At 31.7% G+C, this 16,011-nt stretch overlaps 1 protein-coding gene across 1 annotated transcript in view; it reads left to right on the plus strand.

Moving 5' to 3' along the window:
* Positions 1–16,011, plus strand: part of TBC1D32 (TBC1 domain family member 32) — a 217,983-nt gene that overhangs the window by 79,571 nt on the left and 122,401 nt on the right. Inside the window, 7 exon segments of the mRNA XM_079146273.1 lie at positions 2,518–2,563; positions 2,565–2,603; positions 2,606–2,659; positions 4,789–4,876; positions 6,887–7,005; positions 13,047–13,156; positions 13,158–13,161. Coding sequence (XP_079002399.1) covers positions 2,518–2,563; positions 2,565–2,603; positions 2,606–2,659; positions 4,789–4,876; positions 6,887–7,005; positions 13,047–13,156; positions 13,158–13,161 — 460 coding nt within the window.

Below are 16,011 nucleotides of genomic sequence, written 5' to 3' on the forward strand. Positions count from 1 at the left end.
AGTTGTCATTATCTCCTTTTTTATTGTTAGCATTTTTGATCAATTCATTACATTTGTTTTTAAGATTGAATTTTGATTTTAATAATGTTCTCTCTTTCTCCCTCCTTCTCAACCTCTCTCACTTCTGTAGTAGAGGAAAGTGAAAAATGGATTGAGAAGGGAGATTGAGAGAATAAATTTACATCAGCCACACTAACGCATTTGTTTTTTTTTTTTTTTTTTTTTGGGTGCTGGGGATGGAGCCCAGGACCTTATGCTTATAAGGCAAGCACTCTACCGACTGAGCTATCTCCCCAGCCTCCACACTAATGCATTTTGATGTATAACACTTTCATCATTAAGATGTTCTAGATACTTTTTTGAAATTTTTATTTTATTTTACTCTCTAATATGTGAAATATTTGGAATGTATTTTCTATTTTTAATAGTTGTTACTACTTTATTTTATTCTTGATTTATATTCTTTTCAGAGACCATGGATTGCATGTTGTGTGTTTTTTTTTTTTTTTTTTTTTAACATTGGTTGAATTACTTTGTGACCTGTTAAAGGGTCAGTTGAAAAAGAAATCTGTTTGCTTGAAAAGAATGTTCTTCACTGGAAGGTGGTTATTTTGTGTGTGTGTGTGTGTGTGTGTGTGTGTGTGTGTGTAAGTAATTGTATAATGTCTCATTCTTCCAACTTTGTTTTAAATTTCATGATATTAATGTTGCTAAGTCTATTATGCTCTAATTTATATTTGCATTCTGTATTAGTTAAAGCTATTGCAGATAACTCAGTAAGACTTTATTTTCTGCCTATAACAAGAATTTTCAAGAATATTCAGACATGATGTACTTGTGTTTTGATCTAATATTTAAATTTTTTTTAAGGTGAGTTTAGAGTTTTTACATTTTACATTTTTGTGATACTATTTTGTGGGGTTTATTATTTTGTTTTTTTTTTTTTTTTTTTGCTTTTTTCCTCTTTTACTGCCTTATTTTAGATTGGTAAAATGTTCTTTACTCCTATTGTCTTCCTCTCTGATGGTTTTGAATTTATAACTTATAAATCTTTTTTTTTAAAGTCAGATCTCTAGGCTGCCTGTGTATATATTTAACTATGTCTTTTTTTTTGTGGTGGGTGAGGTAGGTACTGGGGATTGAACTCAGGGGCAGTTGGCCACTGAGCCACATCCCCAGCCCTATTTTGTATTTTATTTAGAAATGGGGTCTGAGTTGTTTAGCTTCTTGCTTTTGCTGAGGCTGACTTTGAACTTATGATCCTCCTGCCTCAGGCTCCCAAGCCACTGGGATTACGGGCATGTGCCATCATGCTCTGCTTAACTATACTTTTTTTAAATGAAAGTGTAAAGTGATAAGATATATTATCATGTCTTGAAATGCAATTTTATTTATCTTGAATTTTGTAATTTATTTCTTTGCACTGTCAAATACTAATTAAATTTGTAGAATATGTTTAGTAGTTTTAATTTTAATTTTAAAATTTGTGATGTTTTAATAGTCTTAATTTCCAAACATAGTTACCCTTAATTATTCTTTAATATATATATTTGAGAGTGGTAAACTCCTTATCTTTTATATCTGAAAATGTCTCTTTTTCTTCCAACCCACTCAGACACTATCTCCTGCCACCTACACGTATATTTCTCATGTTTAAGTGGTAGTTTATGTGGGAATAAGTGTTAAGGTATAGAATTATTTCTCATTAGTATTAGGAGCTATTATTACTTCATTGTCTTCTGGAATTGATGGTCACTGATAAACCTGTAGTATAACCCCTTGTTTTTAGATAATGTAGGTTAATCATTTCTCTAATGACCTTTTTAAAATTGTTGTTTTGATGTTTGCTATATCTCTATATCATGCTTGGTCCTTTGAGTATTTTATCAATTCTAGAAAATTCTAAACACTATCTTAAAAATTTTTATTTGACAAATAATTATTTATGTGTGTGTAGTACAGTGCTTTTCCAATTTTCTTTCCTTTCTTTTAGGGATTCTTTTAATTTTTTTTCTCTGGAGAAAATAGTTGGCCTTCCTTATAGGTCGGTACCAAACAAAAATAATGATCTTTCCTCCAAATACAATAAAAATCTATGAAAATAAAAATGATAATATGTAAAATATGCTTTAGAAAGTCAGAAAATAGATATTTTATAATGAATAGAAAGTATAGAAATAGTGGAGGGTCAAGGCTTGGAGATTCCAGGAACAGCAGAATTATAATGGGAGAGTAGAATAAGCTTAAGGCATGCATGAGAGACATGGTGGTATGGAAATGCCCATACGTGAAGTTAATATTTAATTCAGTGAAGGAAATTATTCGTATAGAAGATATAAGAATAAAGAAATCACATCAAAGAAACCATTCTTTTAATTATATTTAAAAATATCTATTGAGTAATTAGCCATCATTGTGTACTCAAATTTAATTACTGGTGGCATCAAGCTGAAATATCATCTTTCTTTTCAGTTGAGTGTACTAAAGAAAGCTCTACCTTTCTTTTACCTGTTTCAGTATGGCTTGGGAAGAGAATTTGTTAGATGATTTATTAAATTTTGCTTGCCACTCCCAAAGGATTGCTACTTCTTCAAAGAAACAGGTTGCCATCAATGAGTGTGTGACATTTATGTTCAACCGATATGCAAAAAAATTACAGGTATGAATTACCATCTGTCACAGGAAAAAGGAATTTTTGTTGTTATAAAAGCCATTAAGAGCATCATTCCGTTTTCTGTGCATGGAGAGGTTATTAAGCCTCAATTAAAAAGCCATATAGCATCGTAATACTTGATTTTTTTTTTAGGAGAGCATTAGAGTTGATATTGGTGTCTGTGACTGTGTTTACAGAATTGCAAACAGCCAGATGGAATTTAAAAATTCAGTTAATCATCCAGCTGTTTTATAAATATGATATCAAACATCTGGATATACTGAAACTGGGTGTAACTTCTGGAGGAAAAGATCTTGAGTCTAAATGTATGTGTTAAATGTTTATGCTTCAGTGTTTAAAAGATACAAAATTATTTATAGAGGGATTATATTCTACTGTTTAAATAAAATTTACAATATAAGTTAATCTTTAATCAGATAGTCAGAGGTCATTGAGTTGTATTCAGCTTCTTGTGAGTATATATTCCTAGACTTCTGGTCTATTTAGGATCTAAGTTATGCTTTTTCAAAAAAATGTTTTTTATCAGTGTATTATATTTTATGTAATAGTGGAATTCACTTTGACATAATTATACATACATGGACTATATTTTGCCTTGTTTCAGTGCCCTGTACTTCCTCATTTCCTCCCCTACTTCTCCTTCCTCTGCTCTACTGGTCTTCCTTCTACTTATTTGTTGCTTTTTAAAATTGGTGCTTTATAGATTTTAAGTGTTTTTTCTCTGTTGCTTCTCAGCCTCTGACTAAGATCAAGTGTACTTTGTTTTCTTAGCAGTTTAAAAGTATTTTTCTTTTCCTGTCTCATGGCAGATGTGGTGTTTGACATTATTAGGTTGCTTGATGCCTGTTTTTTCCCTTCTTACTGTCTTTAATTATAATTTTCTGCTTTTGTTTAAATCTATAAGAAAATAAATAATTCAATCTTTTGTTGTCTGTACCTGTGAAAAACAAGTAGTTTCTGAATGACTTGCCTTGACTACATTTGGTGAATAAAATATATCTTTATTGGTTCATAGTCTCATGATATTAGGTTTGTATGTACAGATACATGTTTTTATTTTGTTTTATTGAAGCAAACCTCTAGTATAGAGAATATAGTTATATCTGTGCCTCAGTGTATGGCATGTTGTCTTCATCCAATGCATTATTCCTCTTTTATTGAACATTGGATTATGAGTTAAGGAAAATGGGAAATATGACTAATAAAGATAGAAGAGGAAGACAAACTTATAAAGACACAGGCAACAGAAAATTGGAGAAATAAACCTTACTTTCCCATTTGTTTTTTTTTTAGTTCCTTGTTACTTACTTTTTTGCCCTTAAAACTGAGAGTACAGTTTATATTTTAAAAGTCTGAGACAAAAACAGGTACGTTTAACAAAATGTTTAGAATATATAAACTCTGAATGGTAGGTAGCTGTTTAGAAGGCAGACATTTTATAAGTCAACGTGACTAGAGTCAGAGGTGCATATTGTAATATATCTCTTTATTTTTCATTCTGATTGATGCTAACAGATATATGCACTTCTGTACTGTATCCTGAATACATATAATATTTGTAAAACAAGTTATTTGAGAATTTTTACAATGCTTGCTTAGAAACTGGTATATTAATAACTATGATTCTCTGTGTTTATTCCCTTCTTTCAGAATAGTGCCTCTAAAATAATTGTCATTTAAGAAGAAAACAAAAGTTGTTAGACTGCTTGAAAGCTCAGTAAAACTGGCAGTCAGTAGAGGTTTGTTAATGAGGACATTTATTGAGGAACCAACCTAAAAAAGTAATAGGGGTAATAAAATTTAGAGTTGGACACTCTCTCACTCTTCATCTGGTCTGTTTCTTATTTGTGTTTGGGGGAGACTTAGTCAAGAAAGGTGAGTAACTTATTGAATGTTATAGAGTTAGGAGCAGAATGCAGATCTGAATAAGATTGTCAAAATAGTACAGACTCATTATGTATAACGTTTTGATTTATTTTTTTTCTGCTGTTATCCTCTTGAAGGAATGTCTAATATTATAATCTTAATAAAAGCAGTAACTACGTATAATGTGAAAACATTAGCACAATGTTTTTTTTTTTTTTGCTTATTTTTGCTCTTATTTATCTTGTTAGATCAGCAGGCAGAAAAAGTTTGGCTATGGAGTTTTGGTGACACAAGTGGCATCAACAGCAGCAGGGGCAGTCGCACTACAAAATTCGGGTAAGTGTTTTATGTTAATTAAAAGTATAGTTATTTAGAATGAGCAAGCCCACGGAAGATTTAACTGGTATGAGCAAGTATTGGGATATTTATTCTTAAGTTCTTTTATCCATTTCCTTATACTTTTTCTTCCTCTTTCCTTCTTTGAAAGTGTTTCTCATCACTTTGCCTACACACTATCTTTGGAGTTTATAATCAGTATTATTCAATATCAGTTGGATTTGTAAGAAGTTAAAATACTGGGCATTTAATGTGTCATGTGTTAAGGTTTACTGAGCACTGAACAAGATATAATTCCTAATAGAGATACTGATTGTATTTTCAAAGTTTAGAGTTGATGAATCATGATATCGATGATCAGTACTGAATCTCTCCTTAAACGAAAATATTTTCTTACAGTACATTTTAAATTTAATTTTTTTTGACTGAACTAATTTGTGCTACTTGTATAATGAAACATGTTTTTTTAGCAATATGTATCCTAAACTGAACTGCTTACTTTTTCTTCTTCTTAAAATAAAAGCCATGTGGTATATAATATATAAAAGCAAATTAATTGAAGCACTCGAAGACTACATTCAATTTCTGATCTTACTCTTGGTCATTAAGCTTCTGAGCCTCATATCATCAAATTATCAAGCTCTTCATGAGAGGGTTAAGTGTAGTTTTTTTCAGAACAAAAGGAGAATGATTTCTGCTGCCTGAGCTCCTATGATGTTTTGGGTTACAATACTCAGAACTTTGCATTTATCATCCCACTTATACTTCGTGGTAACCCTGAAACTTACTGTAATTATTTCAGTTTTCAAATGGGGGAACTGGGCTCCCAAGAAGCCAAGGAATCTTTACAAAAATGTGCATCTAATAAACCAGGCAGATTTAAAATTTTAACTCTGATATTTTTGTTTTTAGAGCTTGTATTTTTTCTGTTATAGGAGAGGACCCTTGCTATTCAGATCTTATGAGCTTTGGAGAGTATTATTAGATGTTATGTTTTTATATTTTCTGTATGATTTGGTTTTTCAAAGTAAATATGAGACATGAGAAGTATTTTAAAGACTGTTTTTTAGTCAACTCTTTTGCTGCTGTGACCAAAAGACCCAACAAGAACAATGAGAGGAAGAAATGTTTACTTTGGGACTTACGGTTTCAGATGGTCTCAGTTCGTATATGGCCAACTCTATTCCTCAAGGCCCACAGTGAGGCAGGACATCATGGTGGAATGTTTGGCAGAGGAAACAACTGAGAACATGGCACCAGGAAGCAGGGAGAGAGAGAGAGACAAAATACAAACCCCAAAGGCACACCCCAATGATCTACCTACTCCAGCTGCACCCCACCTGCTTTCAGTTATCAGTTCCTCTTCCGTAGCTGAAAGCAGGTGGGGTGGACTGTAGCAGGTAGGTCATAGGGGGAGTGCTTTGGAGTTTATATTTTGTCATGATGAAGAGATGTCTCTCCCTCTCTTTCTCTCTCTCTCCTACCTCATACCATGTCTGTATTGAAGCAAAAGTTATATGAAATGTGAAATTTTTCAAAGCATGGAATTGGAATTCCAAAGAAATATACTTCTGTTCTTTGGATCCCTACTTTGTTTCCTTATACCTTCTTTTCTCTTTTCCTCATACCAAAGCACACAGCCTTTCAGGCTGCCTTATGCTGTTGCCTCATTTGCAGAGCAAAGTGTAAATATTATCATTTTTAAAAAGAAAAATAGTGTAGTTATTGGCCAAGAATGAAAGCTTTAACTCAGAATTCAGCAGTCCTTCAGAGAAACAGTTTCTCAGAATTTATTCATAGAAGATTTTTATGGTGTCGAGGTGTCATAAAAATATACTGACAATAGCAGATATCATTTCTATCAAGATTGGACATTATTTCTTATAGAATAAGCAAGTATTTCTCTTCAGTGAGACTAGACCAGTCTTTCACAGAGATGATCATTTTTTTCCCATAATCTAAAGAAATATTATACTATAAATATGACATAAAATAATAATTTTTTCCTAGGGTTTATTAGTGCACTTATAACTGAATTATGGTCCAATCTGGAATGTGGAAGAGATGATGTTAGGGTAACACATCCCAGATCTACTCCAGTGGATCCTATTGATCGAAGCTGTCAAAAGGTAAGAAGTTATTTAACAAGTAATATACATTTTGAAATGTATCTTACAGAAATGACTTCATTCAGGCCTTATCTATGTTTAATTACAACTAGCATATTTTCCTAAATATGCCTTCCCCTCTTTTCCATACCTAGTTTGTTTTCTTTCTTTTTTTTTTTTTTTCGAAATAAATTTAGTGAATAAAAAACAACAATGTTCCTTGGTAATGATATTTATAAAGATGCTTTTCTTTCATATTATTTTTATTAGAGTTCTTTCCCTTAACAAAGAGTAATAACACACCACTTATGTTATAAAGAAACAGATCCCCAAACAAACAAAATCCAAGTAACCAAAACAAAAATCCGAAAGCTTTTTGCCCTTAGGCTTGAGTCTAATAGAAAATTGTCATGATTATTTGAAAGTATGCTGGGCAGAGAGAAGATGCTATCATTTAGAATAATGTGGCAGAAGAAACTTTAAGCACCCACACAGTGTTCTTTACAATTAAATTACTTTTTTTTCATTTAACATATTCATTTCATTTAAATGAAGTGATGATTCCTAAATTGACTTTATGCGAGTGTGGGTTTTTTTGTTTTTTCTTTTGGTACCAGGGATTGAACTCAGGGGCACTCGACCACTGAGCCACATCCCCAGCCCTATTTTGTATTTTATTTAGAGACAGGGTCTCATTGAGTTGCTTAGTGCCTCACTTTAGCTGAGGCTAGCTTTGAACTCATGATCCTCCTGTCTCACCCTCCTGAGGTTCTGGGATTCCAGGCATGCGCCACCACACCTGGCTGTGTTGGTAGTTTTTATCAAAAGTTTGTCATAAAATTAGATATATATAAAAATAAAAACCCAGCATTTCAGAATTTCTTCTTTCTAGACTGGTAGACCATTTCACTCCTATAAAAATATGAATTCTGGAAAAATAATTTAAAAAGAACAGTTAAAAGTATTGCAGTGATGAATAAATAGGCAGAAAATGGAAGAGAGTCAATGTATGAATGAAGAGAATGGTACTGCTTGACATTCTGGATTTATCACATTTTTGCTTGAGGACAGATACCAGTTGGTACTCCACAGATAGAAATGCACAATCTAAAACCTCTAAAGAACCAGAATATACATTTTAGTACTACAGAGCAGCTGGAAAATGGAAGTGGTTCCTTGGAAAAGATAGTCCCATGTAGATGTCACTTGCCCAGATATGTGACCTAACCCTTAAATAATGAATTAAACATAGGTTAACCCCTACACTTTGAAGCAGATGTGAATTTTGTAATTTTGTAGAGGTAGCAGATCATGCCTACCAAAGATGTCAGAGTTTAGAGGTTTAATCCAGCCAACATAACTGCTAAGTTAGAAAAAAATATATTCTCTTTAGGGAATAAAACCAAATCCAGAATCTCAGTAGTGTAATCAGTGTGTTCTCATGATGCATGATATACAATTCCAAATTACCAGGATATTTGAATTTTAGACTTTGGACAATATTTATGGAGCTTCAAACATAATTAGGTACAGTCAAAAGTTTATTTCCATTCCAGTCCCCTTTCTTCTTCTCCCCTCCCTCCCTCTTCAACTGTACTTATGTGGTAGGCAGAATCCTTGTGTGATGTAAATTTATGTTAAATAAGATTTTAAACTTTATTTCCTCAGTTATATTAATCATGTCTTATGTGCTCAACACTTATGACTAGTGAGTACCATGTTGTACAATGCATATTATCTAACATTTTCATCACCACAGAAAGTTCTGTTAGGCAATATTTCTTTAGGAATTCATTAAAAATACAAAGAAGTACAGCTAAAAAAAATTACAAAACTTCTAAAAATAGAACAGAAAACATCAAAAAGATTAAACAAAGTCTTCATTAAAAAACTATTAAAACATAGTAACAGATTAAGATAAATATTTCATAATGATAATATGGTCAGTTCATCAGGAAAATATAATTAAATCAGTTATGCTCTTAAGAGATTCAGAACATACAAAACATTAAAATAAAATTTAAGGATGAAAAAGGCAACTCTACAATCAGTTGAAAATTTTTATATCTGTTTTAGCAATTGATAGAACAAATTTCACAGTTATTTCGTTTTATGATCCGAATGCCACTATTAATCACTTAATCTAATGAATACTTACAAAATACTATATTAAATAAATGCACAATACACATTTTCCAGAGCACATGGCACTTGCAGAGAGACAAATCTAGACTAAATGGAAGTCTAAATTAAGATAGTTGGCATAAGAAGTATGTTCTATGACAGTAAAAGAATGAATAAAAACTCAAGAACTAGAAACTAGAAAAATTGGGAATTAAACATCATACTTCTAATAATAGGCAGCTCAGAGACAAAGTTACTAAGGGCACTGGGAAATATTTCAAACTGGATGGAAATTCAGTGTATCAAAATTTGTGGATGTGTTTTAAGAGATATATTTTTAGCTTTAATATTTATATTAGAAAATAAGAAAAATCTAAAATTAATGACTAAAGTCTCTACTCAAGGACACTAGAAAAAGAACAATTTATACCCAAAGCAAAAGCAGAAAGCATAATAAAGATTAGAGCAGAAATCAATGAAACAGAACAAAGACAAACTAGAGAAATATAACAGTCAAATGTTTGTTCTTTGAAATAAACCCTCAGATTGATCAGGGAAGGATCCAAAGTTATGAGTATTAATAATGAAAGTAGTGTGACCAAAGATCCCACAGATCTATATGACTAATATGTGAAAATTATTATTTGTGCCATTAGTTTAACAATTAAAGTTGGCAAATTTCTTTAAAAATACATATAACTGAACTGAACACCTGAGGTTGAATGCATGAATTGGACCCCTGTTATATTCTTGCTTTTTTTCTCCTGCAGTCACTTTTTTTTTTTTTTTTTTTTTTTTCCTTGTGCTGGGCCCAGGGCCTCATGCATGCTGGACATATGCTCTACCACTGAGTTACACCCCTAGCCGTGAAATTACCTTTTTGAGTCATTTTCTGGATACCATCAAAATCATTTTCTTTATGACTTTCTATTGGAAATGTAGAACACAATTTTCACTTCTTTTCTGAAAACAGTTTTTAGTTCCTTTTTTCATAGAGGATAAAGATGGAGGTTATTGAACAGCCACAACTCTGCTTGCCTGCTCTTCTGTAGCCATCTTTCCCACCTCTTTCCACTTTGCTATGCAGTGTCATCCTCATTATACCCACCACCCGTCTCTATACTATGGTACCATCAGGGTATTTAAGGCACTGATTTAAATGATCTCATAGTGTATTTGTCCTATATTACACTGTGAGTCCTTGAGGGCAAGGACTATTCCTTTATTCAGATTTTTTATTATTAGTATCTGGCACAACTACTGATAACCTTCTGGAGTTAAACTATTCTGAATGAATAAGTGAATAGATGATCATTATCAACCTTAAAGATTTTTAAAGCAAGGAAAAGTTTGTGGCTTTAGGTGATTACTTTTATGCTTTAGTTTTAAACTGTATTAAATATTTGACCTCCCATTTGTTTCTTTATTATTGTACTGAACCATATTCATTTCTTCAAAACAGTCATGTGTAGATTTCTATTTTGAGCTAACACAAATTTTAAGATAAATTAATGTCTGATACTAGCAGTACTTTATAATTTATTTTTGTAGGAAACTAATGTAAATTGTAAATATTTTCAGTTGCAGAACTGCTTAATACAACCCAATTTTGCATTATGCTTTTATTTTTAAAAATGAGTAGCATTTGAGAAATGGGTTTGCTTCTTCTAGAGTACAAGCTACTCAAATCCTCTCAAGTCTCTTTAAAATTCTGTTCAGGTTATTTTAGTTTACATACATTCATTGAATTGTTTTCATTAATTTGTTTAGAGTAGAATATCAGAAGTTACCACAATTATATGTGGTCCAAATTGTTTTGTTTCTTAAGAGGAGGGAGTTCTGTATTTATGGATGGGGTTCATAGGTAAATGATACAGAAACCCTGAATGTATTATGATACATGTGATATATAAAGACTATATGCCTTTTTCTATCAAAATGGACATTAAAATTTTATTTTTTTGTGATGTTATTGTTATAGTTAGAAAAGCTACTTTTAAACATAAAAAGATTTATTTATAATAGTATCTAAATATTGTTGGATTGATATTAAGATCATTATGAAATGTTGCATATCAAAATTATAAAGCATTTTAACTTGTTCTTTGAGTTTATATTTTCATGATAAATTGAATTGAATTAAAGTCAGGCTATATCGAAATCTGTTTCATTAATCATCTTTGTAGTCAATACCTGGTGATTAATTTGTGCAGTGGTTTCCTTGTTGGCCACGAACCCTTTAGTTTCCCTGAAGTTCATTTTATATGTGGTTAATAGATGTACTCCCTAAACATTCATTCTTGATAATCAGCTTTTTTCCTTAGTGCATACTTTTAGAGTAGTCAACTGACTTTGAATGGCAACTAAGTTGTTATGTTTATTTAGTCATTCTTTGATAATTTTATAGCTATCCAGATATTAGCTTTAAGTCATAGATTATGTTCTTTTCCCTGTTGGTTAGAAATGCCATCTTTATTTTAAGGAGTATCACATTATGGGAAAAATATGGATACTTTTAAAAAAAAAAAACTTAATGTAAGTTCATATTTTATCCAGAAAGAGCATTTGTTTTAAATCTCTGCAAATTAAATAGGTTCACCATAAAACATCATTATTTAAGTAACACTGCATTTAGTATAAGGGAAGAGATATAAAATGTATTCTACTTTTCATTTTTTTAAACAAGGACTGTGGAAGGGTTATACTTTTAAATAAAAGAGTATATTATGATTTGCAGTGAGTAAATTTAACCTGAAAATAAGAAAATAAGAAAATATAAAGTAGTTCTGTTACCAGTCTTCTGAGTATGTGTCTTTGGCCCAGCCATTTATCTGGTAACTTAAGTTTTCCTAGGTATTAGTTGAGAGATTGGGTTAAGTGTTCTTTTTAATTTTCACAAATTTTAATTTTCTGAGTCTAGTGGAAATTGTTTAAAATTTGAACTGTTAAGCAGAACATTTAATGACTACAAATAACTATAATTAATATTATACAAGCCAAAGATGTAAGTATTGACAAAGTAAAAAACTTCTAGAAGAAGATGGAGTTAATTGGAAAGTCTTATGACAAGATGTAGTGAGAATCTTAAAAACTAGTGAAGTGGTAGAAGGAGCTTGTTAGAATGAGTAGAAAAAGTCTGTTGAGGTGGCAGAGTCAGTAGGAGGAGAATAAAGTCATATTTGATGAAGTGATGACTTTTAAGTGGGGAGTAGTGTAATGAGGATTTTGAGATGGAAGAGAAGAAGGATGTCACTATTGGGCTAAAGTATCTTGAATGTCAATTCGAGGAGGTTTAGACTTGGTGTTTGGTGATGCTTTTGAAGTGGGAAGCCAAAGAATGAATGTGCCTGAACAAATACTCTTACTTGCTTTTAAGAGATTAAACAAAGTGAGGAGCTTAAAAGTTTCATGAGAGGAATTAACTGGCAAGATTGTACTGGGAAAATGAGCGGTTTTGATAGGAAAAGTTGTGACTCTTTAAAAGTAACTACAATGTATAGTCTTGTTGGATTTCTAGTGGATGTATTAAAGATGATCTTATGGACTGAGGGCAAGAAAATATAGAGTGTATTATCTTGCCCTAGAGTCCCTAAGTCTTATTTTTCTTGACTGTCAGATATAGTAATAGGACGAATGACAACATGGATAATTTTATTTTTTTTGTCAAACTTTTCAAGAGATACATAACCATATTAAAATGTTTTCTAACTTTTTCTGGTGTGTTCTGTAATAGTTGTAGTATCATGCATCTTTGTGCTATATTATAAATATTTGTGCTTCTATATGTATAAGTATATATATTGATATAGATTAATGAACTTTTAAAAATTAACCTTCACAAGTGAAGCAAATATAATATTTACATTAATGACTTTCCTTGGATATTGTTGGAAAAAGCAAAAGAAGTATTCAAATGATCTTTTCTCCCCTCCTTCAAGTCTTTTCTAGCACTGGTGAACTTGTTATCCTCTCCTGCTGTGTGTGAGCTGGTAGGCAATCAAGAACTTCCCAACAAAGTGGAATATTCTCTTCGTGAAGTCCCACATTGTTATTGTAAGTAATTTGTCTTTTAATTTTTCCCTTTTATAAATGTCTACAATTTGAGGTTTGGTAGTAAAATGTACTTGACACATAAGGAAAACAAAAACATAAACACACCATTTATGGCATTTAAAGGTTAACTTGATATTTATCCATGTGTTATCAGTTTTGAAATACCCATGAATAGAGGACCCAATCCAGGCCACTTAACTGTCCCAACAATGCATCAGAATACAGGGCTGTTTTTCTTTACTAGGAAAGTGACTTAACCTAAGCAAAAATACATGTAGAAATGAGTTTTAAATGATTTTATTATGTTATTAGTCATACAGTGCTGCTCCTTCATTGGCTAGGATAATTGGGAATAAATTATGTCCAAGGAGTTCAATACATTTTCTACTTACATTTTAATGACACTACATATTATGCCCCATGATGGCAAGTATGTGCATATTATTTGAGACTTGTTTTATACTCATAAAATTAATTTAATTTAACCTTTAAGGGATATTTATCTTTGGGATATGCTTATGAATTAAACACGTAAACATGCATATATGCACAAAAAGATGAATAAAGAATTGTTACTCAAATTCCATTATTAATAATACTTTTTTCCTGGCCATTTTGTCCCATGTGTTACCAACACAGTTTGGTCCTTTGGAATACTCTTAACCTTCATTAATACTAAACATTTGAATTAAAAAAAAACTTTTTTGACTTAGGGGAATTTTTTATAACAAATGAAATGAACCATAAAGATAGATACTTTATCATTAAATTTTTATCTTTCTTCTATTATTTTCTTGAAGTTTTCCAGTTTCCTCTTATGCTTAAATTTTATCTCTTGATGCTGCTTAAGTAGTTTATAGAATTAGCCATTTATGTATTGGTCTGTATTGAAGCACTGGAGTACTTGAGGGGAAGAAGGATATGTTCTCCTTAGAGTCTAGCAGAGTTAGACATCCTGTAAACAGTTATTGAAAATAATTATTCTCAACATTATTGGCTTTAAAGAAACAGATTAAGGAAACAAATATACATGAGTTTTCTTATTTAATGTAGAGCAAGGGCATGAATGTTTATTTTCTTGTTTTCATTTATATGAAGTTTAGTGCATATTCAAGTTTATCTTTCCACTTACGTCTTGTCTTCTATTTGGCCTTAAGAAATTTAACTGAAAATAGTTTTATTACTTTACTGCTCCCAAAGGCATTACATTTCAACTCTGTGGAAGAATCATTGCTTTCCATCATCTTTTGAACACATACAGATTTTCCAATTAAAACTAATAACTCCCTTGACCTCTGTCTCCTTGTAGCTACCACCCCATAGTTTGCTTTCTTTTCCTCCTTCCTGAAAAATCGCTAGTACTTTAAGTCCATACTTTATTCTCTTTATGAATTGCAAGAAGACACTGTAATATGGCATCTTGTTTGACTGCTAACTGAAATTTTCTGCCAAAAATCAATAAATATTTAATTCCTAATCCTAGCGAAACTCCCTATTTCTTTAACTCAATTTACTACTTTGCATCATTCAGTACATTTGATTCACTCATTATTGTCATTCTCCTTCCCGTGGATATGGCACTGTTTACTTCTCATTCTCCCAGTTTCTCTGGTCTTTCCTGTACTTTCCTTCTATTTGTCACATATCCTCCAGAATGATTTCATCCAGTGTCATGGCTTCACTTGAATATTGACAGCTCTCTGACTTGTATCAGTCACTTTGCTGCTAGATCTGTATTTAGATTCCTATCAGGTAATGGGCACCTGGAAAATTCATTGGCCTCTTAGCCTTAATGATTTCTTCAACAGAATGTAGTGTTTTTCTCTCCTAAATTAATTCCATTTCTTGTTTTCTTATATTAGTATATGACACCATCATCTATACAATTAAATAAGCCAGAAACCTGGAAGTTGTTTTGACTTTTCTCTAAATGCATAAATCACCATCTTTATAACTTCATCTTTCCAATACTTTTTTTTTCCCCCATTCCTATTAAGACTACCTTAACTCAGATCTACATTTCTTGTCTTGTCTAGATTACCTAAGTGAGATCCTAACTGCTTTTTCTTTCAGCCTCAACTTACAATTTATCCTCATACTAAGCAAAAGTAGTGTGAAAACTAGTCTGGTTTTATGTGTGTGTGTTCCTGTGTATGTATGTGTGTGTGCATTTGTGCATATAAGGAAGCTTTCTTCTTTCTGTTGTGGGCATTTTAAAGCTTACATAAAAACAGTAGTATAATGAACTCATGTACCTATCACTAAATTTTAACATTTATGAATATTCTGCCACTTTTCCATCTGTTCCCCTATTGTTCCTTTTTACTTTTGATTTTGTCTCCTGAATCCTATATTCCAGGCATAAAGTCAGTTTGCCTGCAAATAATTTAGTCTGTGTCACTGATAAGGACCTCTTTGTTTTTGCTTTGATTGAATTACCACTGTAAGTCCTGATGGCATTATCATCTCAAAATACTGGCTATAATCCCTGATAGTGTCTAATATGTAGTAGATATAGAAGCCTTCTGTCATTGTCTTAGGAATGAGACAGACATTGTTACCCTATGTATATGTGTGATTGCATAGATGGTATTAATCTACCTGGTGTATGACCATGGAAATGGGTGATGTGCCCCATTTGTGTGCAGTGAATCAAAGTGCAGTCTGTAAAAAATAAATAATTTTTAAAAAAAATTTCTTTGTTGCAGTTCCTTAAGTAATGATCTGAACAAGGACCATAAATGTATTCAGTCATGTTTTCTAAGTTTCTCTTATTCTAAAACAGCTTTCTTTCCCTTTTTGTTTCTACACCATTGATTTATTGGTGAAACTGGGTTATTTGTCTTGTGT

The sequence above is a fragment of the Sciurus vulgaris genome, assembly GCF_902686455.1.
Source record: "Sciurus vulgaris genome assembly, chromosome: 7".
NCBI lineage: Eukaryota > Metazoa > Chordata > Mammalia > Rodentia > Sciuridae > Sciurus > Sciurus vulgaris.